General features: G+C 44.7%; 1 protein-coding gene across 1 annotated transcript in view; it reads left to right on the top strand.

Moving 5' to 3' along the window:
* MEGF9 (multiple EGF like domains 9) overlaps positions 1 to 18,533 on the top strand; it is a 72,874-nt gene that overhangs the window by 39,710 nt on the left and 14,631 nt on the right. Inside the window, exon 2 of the mRNA XM_035113718.3 lies at positions 14,919 to 15,123. Coding sequence (XP_034969609.1) covers positions 14,919 to 15,123 — 205 coding nt within the window. The remainder of the gene's footprint in view (positions 1 to 14,918; positions 15,124 to 18,533) is intronic.

Raw genomic sequence — 18,533 nt, 5'->3', positions numbered from 1 at the left:
TTTGGTGAATTGTTTTAACTGATTTTAATATTGTATTTTGCACAGTAGTAACCTAGGGCCTTACGGTGAAGGGCAGGTAAGAACAACAAATATCACTAATTAGTAACAATAATCATGTCTTGTGAAGGAAGTTGAGGATTTCTTATTAAGTTCGGAGGCCTCTTATTAAGTCTCAATGTTCCTCTTTCTTTTGTTTTTAAAGCTGAACTGAAATGAACCAAGCTGCATAATTTATGCAAGCTGCCAAAATTCTGCTTCCTCTTCTGCACAAGTTGGGTTAGTGGTGCAGAAAATGATTGGTTTCTGGAATAAAAAAGAAAGTACTAGATCCTTACCATCCTACATGTGTAGGTGTAGGATCCTGGCCATTTAGGGCTTTATTTTAGGTGTGCACACACACACACACACACACACACACACACACACACAGAGCACAACTTAAATTGTACCCCAATGTTTTAAAGAGGCAGCTGCTGCAATTTCCTTTTTTCCCTGCTTTGCTTTTTCTACAAGCTTTGCTGATCCAGGAGGTGGAGGGGAGATGCCTGGTCTCCAGAGTCCCTCTCTGCCCTCTTTCCAAGTGCTCAGTTTACTGAACAAAATAGTTCTGGCATTTTTTTGGTACAGGTTCCTGCTCAAGCAGTGACACAGCAAAAAGAAAGAAAAGGGGATGAACGCATTGCAGCAGCTGGTGCTGCCTCTGTCACTGGGCCAGCGGCTGACGTTGAAAGAACAGTGCCAAGTGCATAATTACACAGTGGATGCCCAACAAATCTCCATGCCAGCTCCCTGCACGTGTGAGTTGATTGGTGTGAGCTTCCATCAACGGATGGAGAATCAAAGGAGATTGTTTGGCATCACATGGCTGGGCAGTATGAAACTGGCATGGCTGGTTTTTCTGGCACTTGGCTGTGTTTGCAGTTTCCAAATTTGCTAGGGTAAACATATTGGAAATAGTGTGATCTGCATGGGATTCATTGTTAGGTGAGTAATGCTGTAGAGGGGTACCCCACGCAAACAGAAGGGCTTTTTGATGGGCCAATCAGCTGAGAGCACCTAAGAAATACCACTCCTGCCTTACCTGAGGCCAGGTGCCTTTCCATCTCCTTAGAAAAGGAGGTGTGTCCCTTATGATACAGCTTTACACCCTCAGTTTCCAAAGGACTTTTGGAAGGAGGGCATGGGAAAATCTCAACAGGATTCATGGTGCGGGTTTTCTGTGTGTGTCTTAGATGGAGGGAAGGGGTAAAATGTAATCAGGCTTTCATTCTCCCCTCCAGCTTAGCTCTTAGGGAGAACAGACCTTCCAAGTGTCCCTATTTTCCAGGAACATCCCTGATTTAGAGAAACCATCCCGGTTTCCATCCCAGAATGTCTCACTTTTCCTTAGGATGTCCCTATTTTCATTGGAGAAATGCTGGAGGCTATGGAGTTATCCGACCCCCAAGCATTCTGAAGGCAGTCGTGTATAGGGAAGGTTTTTAAAAAATGTTTAATTATGTTTTTATATATGTTGGAGGCTGCCCAAAGTGGCTGGAGCAACGCAGCCAAAAGGGGTTGGGTATAAATAGTAAAATTATCATTATGAAATGGGATGTCCCTATTTTCATCAGACAAATGTTGGAGGGTTTGGGGAGAATGGCTCGTTCACCCTTCACCGAGCCTCCCTTTTTTCATTCTGATTTCAGTTCTGCCTCCTTACTTCCAGCCACTTTGTCTCCATGTTCCCCACTCATTGGCTTTCATACTTTCTGAAACCTCTTCCCTGACTGCCTCCCCTACAAATGGGGGTTCCATGACCTTCAGTTGCAGTTGGGGCCCATTGGGACTGTTGGGCAGACAGGCTGGGAAGCCAAGAATAGGCCAAACTTGCACCCATGATAGGCAGAGCCAGAGCCAACGACAGGCAGAGCCAACTCTAGTTTTGTCCCCATCCTCCTCCCTGCTAAGTTATATAAAGGCAGTACCAAGACTGAGGAGGAGGATGGAGCTGACAGGCAGTGCCACCTCTTAGACTGGTTGTAAGTTAGGAGGCAGGCAGGGGTTGGCCATGTGGAAACTCAGATTGCTGGGGCACTGTCCCACTCATCCAAATGGACTAGCTTCCACTGAGGGCCTTACATATGTGAGATTTTAACCCTAGCCAAACTGACAACTTTCCCTTCTCTCAGAAAAGTTGGCCTGCAAACGTTCTGGCAGCTTTGATCCCTATGAAAGTGGAATGTTAAAATGAGTATTCCCCATAGCCACACCAACCAATCACATGCCATCTTAGGGATATTAAATTTACGTATCACTTCCCAGTGGAAAAGTCATGAAGCAATTCATAATCACCTTGCTAAAAAAATAGAACAATAAGAAAATCATATCAACATATTGGATTGTATCCAGTGCTTTGGATTGAATCTAATCCTATGCTACTCAGAGTAAACCCACTGAGATTACTGGGTATGACTCTCTCTTTTTAAAATGCAGTAAAATGGCTACATACAAATTCAATAAAAAAACAGAATACAGCCACAGAGCAACACTCAGTGCAACAGCAATTCTAACACTTTGCGGCTGGTTTTGGGAGTTGCTTTGGGCATAACTTTTTAGGTTCATTAATTTCTGTGCATGTACTCTGAATTGCCCTCAACCCTGTAAAGACAGATTTAATAACATACCATCAGTGCTGTTCAAATGCCTTTGCCTAGCTCTGAAATTATGACAATGCTGGCATCAGACAGGCCCCTCTAGGGAGAGCATTTCATGCCTTCATTGCAATTCAAGGCAAGCTAGATTTATTTTGGTTGCTCAAAATTCTTTTTATTTGCGTGCACCGCACTTGAGGTTTAGAAAGAAAAGGAACACCCAGTTTAGCAATATGTTGGAACCAAAGGGGTCTCAGTTTTGCTGGAACCAGTTTAGATGACTCATGTTCCTTGTCTTCTCTGTCCTCCTTTTGCTTTGGAAAGTCTTCTTGTTGAGCAACAAAGCAAGGGGACAAGTCAGACTGGGAGTGAAAGCCTTCTTGAACAAGTATTATAGTGGCAGCAGATCAGATAAAAGCTTTCCTTTTCATTTCTCCACACAAGATGATCTCACAAGAGTGCCAGCCGGCTGCTTTAAAAGAGAAAAGAAAAGCTAAAACTGGACTATTTTCTTTTTCTTTTTTAACCTAGTTTAAAAAACTCCCTGGGCTAGATAGAAACTTCTGTGAATCTTTTCTACATAGAATTGTAAAGTTGGAAGTAAGAACAAGGGTCATCTAGTCCAACCCCTTGCAATGCAGGAATCTAGAATTTAAGAATGGCCAAGACTGAAGTCTGATGAAGGGAACTGGCTGTGGTCAGCAGAACGTCAAGCTGTTCCAGTGCTAGTCCTACGTAGGACCCATTTAAATAGATTTAAAAGGTGAAGGGGTCCCTGACCATTAGGTCCAGTCGTGACCGACTCTGGGGTTGTGACGCTCATCTCGCATTATTGGCTGAGGGAGCCGGTGTACAGCTTCCAGGTCATGTGGCCAGCATGACTAAGCCGCTTCTGGCGAACCAGAGCAGCGCACGGAAACGCCGTTTACCTTCCCGCTGGAGCGGTACCTATTTATCTACTTGCACTTTGACGTGCTTTCGAACTGCTAGGTGGGCAGGAGCTGGGACCTAATTTTGGCCTGGTCATTTCAATAGGTCATCTCTGAGTCTGTCTTAGTTGGATACAACCCTTTACTTCATGATTACAGCTGTTCTTCCATTGTTGTGCACTAACCAACTGCTTTATGCATTTGGTTTGCATGGGCAGATGTCTTGCCTTGTCTAAGCTCTTGGCTTGTGAGAGGCAGTACGTCATGCCAGACATACTGCAAGGTCAATCGCAGCCCACCCAACTAAAAGCAACCTGAGTTCTTTGTTCCTGCTCATCATGACAAGTAGATCACATTTTTTAAAAAGGCCTGGTGCTTCTTTTTGGTTCAAGTCATAGGGTCAGATGACAGTGTGGAGGCGCAGAGTGAACCTAGAAGGCATCCTTGAGCCACAAAGCCTGAATTTACATTTTTTGCTGAGACATCAAACAAGTGGTGGTCTGGTTTGAAACTCCCTCCACATACCCTATGCACTTTAGAACCAGTGGTGGTGTAGTAGTTAGGGTGTTGGACTAGGACCTAGGAGACCAGGGTTCAATTCCTCACTTAGTCATGAAACTCATTGGGTGACCTTGGGCTAGTCACTGTCTTCTCTCAGCCTAACCTATCTCACCTGGTTTTAGTGAGAATAAAATGGGGAGATGGAGAACTATGTTTGCTACCTTGAGCTCCTTGGAGGAAAGGTGGGAGGATATAAATGCAAATAAATAAATAAAATAAAAATAGTATTTACCACATAGCGTCAGAGCTCTGTCCATAGCACTTGTGTTCTTTAGGGCATCTTTGCCCTAAACCAATGAAGTGCGGCAGAAAGCAGGTGAGTGTGCCCATTTCCCACCCCCTCTGAAAAGAGATGTTTCACGGCATTCATCCGCAGGGAGATGTATGAACTCCAGGTGCAGGAAGAAAGCTTCTGCACCTCAAGCCTGTAGGGATATTCCACTGTCATCCAGTAGCAGATGTTTCTTCAGACTATGGCAGATGGGAGAGAAGGGAAGCAGACCCACTTCCTTGGCTTGGCTGAGGCACCTGCTCTGTGAACTCTTTCCATTCCATCTGATTGTTAGGAGAACTCTGCAACTAAGGTCTATTGCTTGGCGGTTGTATGTGCACAGTTCTACTTAGAGCAGACCCACTGAAATTAATGTCCCTATGTTAGGAATTTCCATTAATTTCAATGGGTCTGCTCTGAATAGGACTAGAATTGGAAACAACCTCCCTCTCCTCCATCCCAGTATTTCCCCCCCTTTTGTGTTATATTTTTTGGATTCTAAGCATGAGTTCAGACACAGTCTTATTTTTGATATTTGTAAGCTGCTCTGGAAACCTGGATTTTGCTGGGGGGCGGGCGGGCTTAGAAGTGAGTAAAAATGTTTTAAATATATATACATATTTAAAAGTATGTTACAGCTTGCTTCAGAACAGCTCTATCTGCATTCTGCAGTGTTTTACTGCATTTGGTTGAGTACAAAAACAGCTCAGATCCTGCTGAATTCTGCCTGCTCTGTTGGCTAGGGACTGTTCCTCTAATTATTTTGCTCCGCATGCTTACTTATCGGATTGCCTTATCCCCTTATCGTGTTTGCTGGACTCTCCATTTTCAGTGCTGCTTTTGCATTAATTATATCTGCAACAGAACAACAGGACTTAAAAGCCCACAGTTAATTTATTTTAATGACATCCAGTAGATTAACCTCCTAGGCAGATTTAAGACTTCCTTGGGTAGAGTCAGACTGTCTACCCACACAGCTCAGTGTCATCTACTCTGACTGGCAGCAGCACTCCACGATGTCAATTGGATGTCTTTCTTATCCCCTTCTGCCTTCTTTCCAGCAGCAGAGGTCAGGACTTGAAATGGGACCTTTTGTGAGCCACAACCCTGCTGGTGAAGGTTCATTTGAATGTGCCCTTTGAAGAGGGTGTTTGGTAGCTCTGAGATTCCGCATGGATTGGCTGTGCAGAAGACAACCAAATGTGTTTGGGGGAGGGCCATAGCTCAGTGCGAGAGCATCTGCCTTCCATGCAGAAGGTCCCAGGTTCAATCCCTGGCATCTCCAGGTGGGGCTAGGAATCCCTGGAGAGCCACCAACCCACCTGTGCAGACAATACAGTACTGAACTAGGTGGACCCGACTCTCAATAAAGGCAGCTTCCTATGTTCTAGAGCTCCTATGAGCACTTCCATTCATGCAGAAGGTTACAGGTTCAATTTCTGATGTCTCTGAATAGGGTCAGGAATTACCGTATTTTTCCATGTATAAGATGCCCCCTATTTTGGAGGACTCCAAATTAAGAAAACACCTCTCAGCACTACCCGTGTATAAGACGAGCCCCAATTTTAAACCAAACCTTTTGGTAAAAAAAACCCCTAGTCTTATACATGGAAAAATGTGGTAAACGCTGCCTGGAACCCTGGAGAACCAATCAGTGTAGACAATTGTTGGCATCTATCTGTCTTGAGACAATGGGGTGCGCCTCCAGGGATGAAGTCTAACCACAGTGTTAGCAGTACTGAGGTGACCTCTCTGGTGTGCAGGCCTGGAAATGTGCATGTAGGTCCTAGACTGCCCAGATGACAAGACCTCTGTTATGTACTGAGCTGAATCCTAGAACAATAGGATTCAGAATCAGCAGTCTGATTGGTCCGCAGGAGCTACCCAATCCAACTCCAGGTGGAAGTGAATCCGCAACCTGATTGGCCTGCAGGAGCAGCCAATCAGGCGGCTGGCAGAAGTGAATCTGCAACCTGATTGGCCTGTAGGAGCAGCCAATCAGGCTGCAGACAGAAGTCAATCCACAACCTGATTGGCCCACAGGTGTAGCCCTGACGTAGCCAATCACGCAAGGCCCATTGTGTAAATAATGTATATAAGCAGATGGTTTTGGGAAAAGAGCCATTTCTTCTCTTCTTCTCCTTGATGACTATGAGCTGAATAAAGAGCATGAAATTCACTCTTGACTCTGAGTATATTTCAACCTCCCTCTTGGCCTTGCTGCTGGCATCCAAAGGAAAGCAGAGCAAGACGTTTGGCACCAGCTTGCCTGCAGGAGTTGCCAGAAGGAGGCATTAAATGCTCCATCCAACTATTTTCGAAACTCTACTCAAGACTTGTGTAGGGTTTACTCCTGAGCCTTTTCATCTCTCAAAGATATCCTGCAGGGCAGTGGAGGTTTAGGATCAGAGTTTTCCTCCTCCTCCCAGATGGGCTACCTTCCCAGGTTGACAAACCCCATCTGCCCCTCACTTCCCTCTACAGCACATGCAGAAACCACCTTCTTGACCATTGGACTCAAAATTAGTCTCGTCTGCTCAATCTGCCGGGGCCTGTCTTTGCATGCAGAGGAAGCCCCTAACTCAAAGAGGGTTTGAGACCCATCAACTACCCTCACCTGGTCTGGCTGGCCAGTTTCCTGGGGTGTGGTCGCTGTTGCATGGTGGGAGCTTCTAGAAGCCATAGGTGTGAGAGAGCTGAGTGCAGGGTGAGGACCAAAGGTGGACAAACTACCCAGAAGGAGCATGATGTGTTCCCTACCAGAGGTACTATCCTTCCCCTAACAGCAGACAATCCTGAGCTAATTTAACTTGGTATAGGGCAGTGTTACAGGTTGACTCTTCAGCCTCAAACCATTGCCATGTTCCTCAGGCATTGTTGGGCAAATCCATTTTTGACAGAGTGATGTGAGGCGTCTGCTGACGCAGGTCCACCTTCAGCAGCTTCGATAATCTTTTTGCAAAGCCAGCAGGTGAAAAGTGCATTGACACTGACTGACTTCTCCTTGCTTCAACACCTGGTCCTGAGTCGGCCTGAAACTGCCACCTGGGTGTTCACAGAAGTAGGAGCAAAGTTTTGCGGGGGCATATGAGCTGGGTCCGTGTCTGCGTGGGTCATACGGAGGCTGAAAAAATATTGTACTGCTGGTAATCTGATTGAATTGAGAGCAATGCAATTTTATCCATGTACTTATTATTAGATCTATATACCACCATTCCTCCAAGGAGCTCAAGGTGATGCTCAGGTTATGACTCTCCTCACCTCCATTTTATCCTCACAACAACCCTGTGATGTAGGTTAGGCTGAAGGATTGGGATTGGTATAAGGCCACCCAGCAGGCTTCATGGCTGAATTGAGGTTTAAACCCTGGTCTCTCCCAGGTCTTGCTCCAGCAATTTAACCAATGCACCCCACTCGCTTGCTATACGTGCCTACTCAGAGATCCAGTGATCTCAATGGGCATTCCTCCCTGTTAACTGGGTAAAGGGCAGCCCCGTAAATGTTTCATCAATATTGTGCAATTTTATGCATGTCTGATAGAACTGGGAGCCCACCTGCACTACACATTTAAATCAGCATCATACCTATTTAAAAAGTCATAAGGTAAAGGTACCCCTGACTGTTAGGTCCATTTGCGGGCGACTCTGGGGTTGCAGCACTCATCTCTCTCTATGAGCCGAGGGAGCTGGTGTTTGTCTGCAGACAGCTTCCGGGTCATGTGTCCAGCATGACAAAGCCGCTTCTGGTGAACCAAAGCAGTGCATGGAAATGCCGTTTACTTTCCCGCTGGAGCGGTACCTATTTATCTACTTGCACTTTGACATGCTTTTGAACTGCTAGGTGGGCAGGAGCAGGGACCGACCAACAGGAGCTCACCCCGTCACAGGGATTTGAACCGCTGACCTTCTGATCAGCAAGCCCTAGGCTCTGTGGTTTAGACCACAGTGTCACCTGCGTCCCTTAAAAAAAAAAGTCATAGCTCCCCCCCCCAAAAAAAATTCTGGGAACTATAATTTATAGTTCATCAGAAGGCCCCCTATTACCCTCACAGATCTACAAGTTCTTAGAGTGGTTTAACAATCAATCCTTCTTTCCCTCATTGTCCTGTATGGGCCCTCGGTCACCCGTAGGCAATATGGGGATAATAATTCTGCCATGTTGTACAGGTTTACCATACATCCAGAATGGGCGAAAAATGTCAAAATGTCCGGGTTGGTAGTGTCATTAAATTATTATTTTTTGCCAATTTTCCTTAAAAATAGCTTTAAAATGTCATTTTTGTGTGCTTTTGCCAAAAAGCCCTACAACTTTTGTGTCTGGATTTTCACTTTTTGATATACGGAAACCCTAGAAGATAATACTTGTCAAGCACTTTGAGCACTTGAAAGTGTGGCCTGGGAATCTAGGGTCCAACCCCCCCCCCATGCCCATGAAGCTCACTGGGTGACCTTTGGCTAGTCTCTCAGCCTTCTATACATTACAGGGCTGTTGTGAGAATAAACTGGCGAAGGGCTCTTTGGAGGAAAAGTGGGATATAAACATTGCTTTTTTTTCTTTAAAAACAAACAAACAACATGCTAAGGGTACTCTCATTTTCCTACTCATATTGAAATACTGCTCCTCAATGAGGCCAAACTTATATTCACAAAATGTTTAGGGGTATGGCGTATCATAAGAAAATTAAAGTAAAATAAATCTGTTGACTGCAGTATGAAATCCAAATGTGGCCTTCTGCAAAGTTATTTATTTATCTATCAAAGAGGAATCAGCCTCAATGTGACACTGGGAAGGTTTGCTTTTTCATGCTGCACTCTAGATTAAACTAGGCAGCTGCTCAATATGTTTTGTACAAATCTGCTTGCTTTGCATAGGCAGCCGGCAATTTGCATACTTTTATGCTGAACTTGCAGCTCGTGCTGAATTTTTGGATTATTATTTCATTTCTGTATTCCTACCACCCACTTCAACAAAAAAGGAAATAAAGAAAAAAGGTGCAGGTTATAGATTTGTGGTGCAGTACTGTACAGTGCGGGAAACGATTGCTTAAGTTTGGCCATGGTGGAGAACCTATTTCAACCTTGAGAACCACATCAGTGGAGCTCAGACCTGTGTATTTTCTATTTACCAAAGATAAAGAGCATAAAGGAATACTGCCATAGCAAACTGAAAGCAGCATAAGATTGGAAATTATCACTGAACTTGTTTTTACAAGACATTACCAAAAAATAAAAAAATAAAAAAATCCTCCGTAAACCTGTTTATAAGTACTCTTATGCATTTTTTACTTATTGAGATTAGACAGATTACACATTGCATCTTCCTCCCAATGAACCCATGCTGTTGGAAATATCAGTACTAATACAATTAAAACTTCTATAAACAGACAGTGAGGTAGGGCGGCTTCCCACAGGAATCTGATTGGCACAGTGAGAGCACTATGGGCAATCTCTCCCCCAGCCCCCTGGTGTACTCACTTTCCTCAATCATTTTGCTTGCCCTTTTCTGAACTTTCCCCAGCTTGGCAATGTCTTTTTGCATACATTGGCCTGGGGGCAAGAGAGGTTGCCACTTTGCCAAAAGTAGGCAGGTTTAGGTCTGTTCAAGGTCATTGCAGGGGTGCCAACTTGAATTAAATGGGGGGCGGAGGACAGGTAAGACCCACCCCGCATAATCAATCACATGACATAGTGCACACACCCCATTTGAATGGCAATGTCCATCAACTTGGGAGGGGGACTGACCCCCTCAAATATTTATTTGAATACCCTTCAGCCCCTAGGACAGTGATGGCCAAACTTGGCCCTCCAGCTGTTTTGGGACTACAACTCCCATAATCCCTAGCTAACAAGACCTGTGGTCAGTGATGATGGGGAATTGGAGTCCCAAAACAGTTGGAGGGCCAAGTTTGACCACCACTGCCCTAGGAGTTGGCTCTCATGAGGCCTTGGGGAGGTGAAGACCCATGTGCACAATGTCTTCAGTTTCTTGACAGAAGAGAGGCGGGATATAAATAAAAATAGCATCCATAGATTCCATACACAGTGCCCTGAGCTCCTTGGGGCTTAACCGGATGCAGTTGTGCCTAGGAGAAATCCACTGAAGGAGATAAGAGCTGATGATGATCTCATTGACTTTGTGAATTTAGGGAATGGTTTGTTTCTGTCTTCAGTTTCTTAAGATGCCTTGTCAGCAGTTGGAAGGTTTTCCTGTGATCATCATTTATTGACGAGCTTATGCACTGCTGGCAAGACAAGTCGATGACATGCAATGTTTAAAGCGGGGAGCCAGGGTGGGGGGCAGCTTGCTTTCAGGAGTTGCTGCTAGATTGTAGGGACAGCTCTTGAATTGCTGGGAAGAATGTCCTGGAAGAATCTGAAAGAGCTCAAAGGCACTGCCCAGGTAAAGTTTTCTACCACCATCAGTTGGTTGGTTTTTAAATGTATTATCTGGTAGAAAATGAAAAGCATAACACATTATCAGGAAGAGGTACAAAAAAATCATAAAAGTTCAAAATGAAACAGAGGCCAGATTTTTCCTTTTAAAAAAGAACAGTGAGTATTGTTGGTAAAGGATATTGATTAATATTGTATGGAAAGTCTTACCTTCAAATGAGAAAGGCTATTTGTTTCCACCAATGCTATTACAGTACTACTAAACGCAATGATAATATGGTGCTACTACTAAAAATTCATTCTCTCTCTTTCTCTTTCTCTCTCTCTCTCTCTCTCTCTCTCTCTCTCTCTCTCTCTCACACACACACACACACACACAGGTAAAGGTACCCCTGATCGTTAGGTCCAGTCACGGACGACTCTGGACTCTGGGGTTGCGCGCTCATCTCGCATTATTGGCCGAGGGAGCCGGTGTACAGCTTCCCGGTCATGTGGCCAGCGTGACTAAGCTGCTTCTGGCAAACCAGAGCAGCGCACGGAAATGCCGTTTACCTTCCCGCTGGAGTGGTACCTATTTATCTACTTGCACTTTGAGGCAGGAACACAAATTGATGCAGGCATGCCAATCGCGTGAACTGCCACCCAATTGTTCCAGGAAAAAGACACATTAACAAACACACTGCCCCTCTGCCTCCAACCATCTCCAAATCTGCTCCGAAGGGTTGTGGGGTGGCAGGGACTTATGGAGCCCCCAGAACAGATTTAGTGGGGGGCTGGGTTGCAGGGTGGAGGAGAGGAGGAAAAAGCCTTGTGCAATTAGGTCATTTTTGCTCACGCAATGCACTACACAGACACTGAACACAACCCTGTCACTTTATAAATATACTTCTTTTTCAATCAGGGCACTGTTAGAGCACAAGAAGGGAACTGGATCCTTCTCTCCCTACTGCTGTGGGCTGACTTTTGACTGCTGGGAAGGGGCTGTAATATTCCCGAATCTGATGGGGAACTCCCTAGTGCAGCCCATTATGGTAGGGCCAGTATCAAGCAGCTGATTGGTGCTGCCAGTGAGCCCTGGTTGCAAGAAGGGAGCAGCCAGGAGCAAACTTTAAGCTATCAATGGTTTCTTTGTCTCTCCCCACACCACACCGTTGCTGTGTGTGTCTGCAGCCACCAACTTGCAAATCTTTTCCTGTTCTTAAAAAAAGCATGTAGTTCATTCAACAGCTGGAAGCTTCCAGGTGGTATATGAATCAATAAGGCCAGGCAGGGGGACCCTAAGTGGTCAAGTTGCTTTGCAATGAGGTGTTATATACAAGGTGCTAAACTGGAGCAAGGGGTTCTTTCAGGCGCTCGTCTCACTGAATGATGGGGTTTAAAAATCATGGAAGAGAAGTGAGAGGAGGAAGAAAATGACTGTTAGAGACCTACAGAAGCACACAACAACCACTCTCTTGCCATGGCATGGCATTGGAAGGGGGCAAGAGGCAAGAGGCAGTTGATATGGTCACTGTGAGGAAGAGGATGACTGACTATCTGGGGTTTTGGTCTGATCCATCAGGCTCTACTTATTTTATTACTATTATTCATTCATTCATTCATTCCCCGCCCATCTGGCTAGGTTTCTACCACCACTCTGTGCGGCTTCCAACAAATACCAAAATACATTAAAATATCACAGATTAAAAACTTCCTGTAGCCCTCGGCGCTGGATCTCAGTGTCCGGGCTAAACGATGGGGGTGGAGACGCTCCTTCAGGTATATAGGACAGAGACCATTTAGGGCTTTAAAGGTCAGCACCAACACTCCAAGCGGGAGATAACCAGAGCATGCACCACTCTGGCAAGACAGTCTGCGGGCAGGTAGGGTCTCAGCCTGCGTACCAGATGGAGCTGGTAGACAGCCACCCTGGACACAGAATTGACCTGCGCCTCCATGGACAGCTGTGAGTCCAAAATGACTCCCAGGCTGCACACCTGGTCCTTCAGGGGCACAGTGACCCCATTCATTTACTTTACCCCCTGCCCCAGGAGTTGCCCCATGGGGCACAATGGCACCCCTGAGGACATCCCTGGAGCATTAAAAAGTGTGTGAGCAGCCCTTTACCCTGCCCCCCTCCTCCCGCTCATTCATAGGAAGTTGGACGAATGAAACTCTTTCAGTTCTGGGTTTTCAAGGCTCCAATTGATTCTACTGGCTCTGACTCTCACTCAGATCCTTTGGAAAGTAAAGTTTCTGTGGGTACAGTACTTATTTCAGTTTCTATATAGGTTAATCTTGCAAAACAAACATTGAGCTTTAGCAAAAGATCTTCAGTCAGCTGAATAGCAACCTCCCCCCACAAAAACGTATCTCTAAAATCTCCAAGGGAGATTATACATAAAATGGTATAAAATATCTATTAAAAACAGTAACAAACTTTAAATATGGTAAACATATTAAAAATGATCAAAACTAATAGTAAATATTAATAGTAAAATTAATAGATTTTTGGGAAAATAATAATGATATAATTATATGTCTGGGTAGGCTTGCCTAAACAAAAAAGTCTTAGCGGGTATTAAAAGCAGTTCAAAAAGTATACCTGTCTAATATCAGTCGGTTTAGAATGACAGCTAGTAGGTGGCACTACAATATAAGACCATAAACTTTAAGTTAGAAATGTAAATAATATTTTCTTTTCAACTGCTAGTGTAGGAACCCCATCAAAGAGAAGGGAAGAAGTACCTAGTCGCTGCAGAATTATTTTTTGCTTTTTCTGGCTTCTGTGCCAGGGATAGCCAACATGGTGCCCCTCCAGATGTTAGAATTGTAGAGTTGGAAAGGACTGCAAGGGTCATTAGCCCAACCCCCTTCAATGCAGGAATCTTTGCTTAATGTGGGACTCAAACCCAAAGTCTAGAGATTATGTCTCATGCTGCACCAGCTGAGCTATTCACAGTTGTTTGAGTATAACTTGCATTGTCTCTGACCATTGGACTTGCTCACTGGGGCTGATGGGAGTGGAAGGCCAACTGACAGTAAGAGCTGTTTGACAGTGGAATGGTCTCCCTTGGGAGGTGGTGGGCTCTCCTTCCTTGAAGGCCATCTGCCATGGATGCTTGAGCTGAGATTCCTGAATTGCAGGGGGTTGGACTGGACGACCCTCGGGGTCCCTTCAAACATTACAATTCTGTGATTGCTGTGATAACCTGGGGTGGGAGGGGGCACCACTTTGGCTTCCCTGGCTGTATACCTTATGTCACCAATGAACATGAACTACTTGTTATCACCCCAATTTGTCAGAGCAATGAGGTTTTTTTATCAATTACAAAGGAGCTCTTTGATGGCTCCTGCAGTGAAAAATAGTCCCGGGGTTGTGTTTCCCTATATTCCCCCTCTATTACACCTCTGGTCTTGCAAGTATGGTTGCTTTTTAAAAGAGTGGTGCTCCCACCCACCCCCCAGCATTTTTCCAGTTTTTATGATTAAAGTTATACATCATGAGAGTCCCACTTAATGGTTTCTAGCAAGCTCATGACAACAGAACAGCTGTAAAATCGATATTTTCTGCATGTCTTGGATGTGTGTATGCTTTTCCTTTAAAAAAAATTTATTCAGCTGCCACAGTTATGGAAAGAAAAGTTTAAAAAAACAGCTAAGGGTTTGGAACATGAAAAAAAAAGTTTGAAACCAAAGTGGCAAAATTAAATAATACAGTGGAGGTGAGGGGGTGGGGGACATCCAAGCCTCTATCTGCACACCAAGCGTATTTTTGCTAACCTCACAGAACAGAGCTTGCTAACATGAAGCCTATGGACCAAAGCCTTTGAGTGCCCCCCCTCTCCCACCACTGATGCTCACTGCCCCCTTGATCAGTAGGTAGTGAGGGTGATGGTCTCCCCACCCCCACCCACCCCTGCTATTGAAGGAGGAACTGAAAGGAGTGTGATGCTATTTTCTACTTCCTCTTTCAGCTTCAAGGTGCTTTTCAAGGGCCTACAGGATCTGACACAGGTTTAATAAAACCTTTGAAAACAAACGCTCTGTGGGCAGCCTGCACGACCAATAAATGATGAATGTGAACCTGTTTTCGTGTGGAGAGATCTCCATTTTAATTCCTTTTTCTTTCCTTTTTCAATCCCTCTTTCAGACTTCATCATCTGTAACTGCAGTTCTGTTGGGAGCACTGGTCTGGGCGACTGTAACACCAGGACAGGGCAGTGCGAATGCCGGACAGGACACGTGGGTCTGCACTGCGAAGGGTGTGGGGAAGGCTATTACCCAGACCCCACAAGTGGGCACTGCCTTTGGTGCGGCTGCTATTCCGAGGGCTCCGAATCCCTGTCCTGCGACAAGTAAGGAATTGGGTGACATGAGCATCACCCACTGCTGTCTTTGTACTTTCCCTTTTGACCATGTGTTGGTATCCAAGAGAGGGTCTTGCTTCCTTGCTGTGCACTTATGCTTATTTCCCCGCCCTAGAATTATAGCGTTGGAAAGTATCCCTATCTGAAGAAGTGTGCATGCACATGAAAGCTCATATCAATAGCAGACTTAGTTGGTCTCGAAGGTGCTACTGGAAGGAATTTATGTATTTTGTTTCGACTACGGCAGACCAACACGGCTACCTACCTGTAACTATCCCTGGGGGTCATCTAGTCCAACCCCCTGCAATGCAGGAACCACAGCTAAAGGGTTCCTTTGTAGGAAGGGGAAATCTTACTTATTAATAATTTATTTGAAGGTATTTTGTTGATTCCCCCCCCCAACATAAGCATATGACTTACAAAAACAACAATAAAGCCCTCGTGATAATATCAATACTCAGTAGACAATAAGTAGAGTATATACAGTCATACCTTGGTTCTCGAACGGAATCTGCTCCAGAAGTCTTTTCGACTTCCGAATACTTTCGAAAACCAAGGCGTGGCTTCCAATTGGGTGCAGCAGCTTCCTGCAGCCAATTGAAAGCCGCATCAGACGTTCGAGTTTCAAATAACATTTGCAAACTGGAACACTCACTTCTGGGTTTGTGATGTTTGGGAGCCAAAACTTTTGAGTCGCAAGGCGTTCAACAACCAAGATACGAATGTATATCTTTTCACCTGCGTAGGAAAGGCAGTGTTGGGAGAGAAAATCTTACTTAACGAAGTTGGTAAGGTACACCAGTGTGGTGTAGTGGTTAGGAGCAATGGACTCGTAATCTGGGGAACCGGGTTCGCGTCTCCGCTCCTCCACATGCAGCTGCTGGGTGACCTTGGGCTAGTCACACTTCTTTGAAGTCTCTCAGCCCCACTCACCTCACAGAGTGTTTGTTGTGGGGGAGGAAGGGAAAGGAGAATGTTAGCAGCTTTGAAACTCCTTCGGGTAGTGAAAAAGTGGGATATAAAATCCAAACTACTCTTCTTCTTCTTCTTCTTCTTCTTCTTCTTCTTCTTCTTCTTCTTCTTCTTCTTCTTCTTCTTCTTCTTCTTCTTCTGGATTTTTATTTTATTTATTTTTAATGCAGAAGTTGCAAAGATTTGAGGTGGGACCAATAAAAAGTGACAAAGAAAATGGATTTGTACCATACAAGGTGATTTGTACCTTACAAATATATTGTCACTCTGGACTCCCTTTGGAAAGACACATTGGCCTGAACCCGGATTACAATCAGTCTGTTGAGCTAAAACAGGCATAGGCAAACTCGGCCCTCCAGATGTTTTGGGGCTACAACTCCCATCATCCCTAACTAACAAGACCAGTGGTCAGGGAAGATGGGAGTCGTAGTCCCAAAACATCTGGAGGGCTGAGTTTGCCGGTGCCTGTTGTAACTTTGTTGATACGGCTGTGATCAAAATCTGGGGATCAGAGCTGCACTCTGAGCATCAGCAGGAGCCATGTATTGCTGTGTATCTTTTCCTTGTCATGCATCCTTGACCAAAAGAGTCTATCACTCGCACCACCCTGATCAGCTAATTATTAACAGAGTCCATGTGGTAGAGAATGAGGTTTATGAGAGGGAAACTCAATCCTTTCCCTGAGGATTGGGTTGAGGCGTGAAATGAACATTGACCTGACAAGCGGCTGTGATGTATGGCCACTGCTGCTGCTACAATCAAACGCCGGCTTGGACCAACTAAATATGAAGAGAGTGAGAGGCTGCATGTCTGTTTATAGCGGGATCTCCTTTGTATTGCACACTATCCAGGTGTCATTCTTTTGACACCTATTGTCTACATTCTTCTTTTTATGGTTAGGCAATGTTTGTTTTGGGTTGTGGGTTTGTTTGTTTGTTTGTTTGTTTGGAGTTAGACAAGCCACATTTTCTACTAATTCTTCCAGAATAAGATAATTAGCATAGCTGCCAAGTTTTCGCTTTTCTCGCGAGGAAGCCTATTCAGCATAAGGGAAAATCCCTGTAAAAAAGGGATAACTTGGCAGCTATGATAATTAGATAAGCATTCCCTCCTCACAAGAGTGTGTCTGGCACCTTCATTGTATAGCAGGCATCCCCAAACTTCGGCCCTCCAGATGTTTTGGACTACAATCCCCATCATCCCTGACCACTGGTCCTGTTAGCTAGGGATCATGGGAGTTGTAGGCCAAAACATCTGGAGGGCCGCAGTTTGGGGATGCCTGTTGTATAGCTTTAATTGTATGCTCGAGGTACCCTTCTTTACTCTGGCCTTTTCACACCTGATGCATATGTTTTCATGCAGGTACCGGTATGTCTTCTATTCTACATCCCATTAGTCTAAGTTATTGGGAAAAGGTTTCAGATCCCATCGTTATTCCCCATTCTTCTGACTGTAAGCAGTTTCAGCTGATTTTGATACTGGATTTCTATGCAGTATTTTTGTAATTCCCCCACTCCACACATTATGGTGAGAGGCAGGTAAGGAATCTGTTTGTTGACCATGCAGCCTGTGTGACTTTCGCTTATTTTGAACTGCAGTGTAGATGTAAATCTTGATGTGCAGGAGATAATGTCATGCCCTATAACCACATCTCCAAGAAGAGTCCACAGGAAGAAGTGGTTGATCCAATATTATCTTTCCCCCAAGAGTGCAGCAGAATGAGGTCATGTAATATCCAGTTTATTAGGACCAGCAACCTGCAGTCCTGTGCCAAACTTCCTGGTGGAGTTCATCTCTAACTGCATAGGCTCATCTTGGAAAGCACGTTGAGTTTTACAAAACCTGAACTATCCAGCTTTTAATTAAGAAGCACAAACTATCTTGCCAGAAAGTGTCGTTTATTCTGCTAGCAGGAAATGGGAAACCCATCAAAGGAACGAGGTATCCAGATATTGCTTGATTATTTTTCTCATTCTCTGACTTTATGCAAATTTATCATAAAGAAACTTGAAAGCCTCATTATCCCCTTATACACTTCCCAGAGCAAGGAGAGTCATCATATTCATTGCTCCTGGAACTGCATTTGTCTTTGTTCTCGCTCCACTATATCACCGCTTTAGAGACTTATACCCTGCCCTTCCTACTGCTCATGTGGCTTAGATGAGAACAATTTAAATACAGCGTTGCTAAAACAACAATCAAAACTCCTCCTGGTGTTGGAGCATTAAAACTGTTAGTAAAGCTAAGCAGGGTCCGGTATGATTTAGAATTGGATGGTGGATTGTGTTTTGAGATTCCTGCGTTAGATGACCCCCGGGATCGATTCCAACTCTATAAATTCTTTGATTCTGTGAAAGCAAACAATGAGGGGAAGGTGGGTGGGATTCTTTCCTGACCTTGCAGCTATACATATTCTGAAAGGCTTT

This window comes from Zootoca vivipara, chromosome Z2 (assembly GCF_965207765.1).
Source record: "Zootoca vivipara chromosome Z2, rZooViv2.hap1.1, whole genome shotgun sequence".
Taxonomy (NCBI): Eukaryota; Metazoa; Chordata; class Lepidosauria; order Squamata; family Lacertidae; genus Zootoca; species Zootoca vivipara.
Note: the sequence above shows the minus strand (reverse complement) of the source record. Positions and strands in the feature narration are given on the sequence as shown.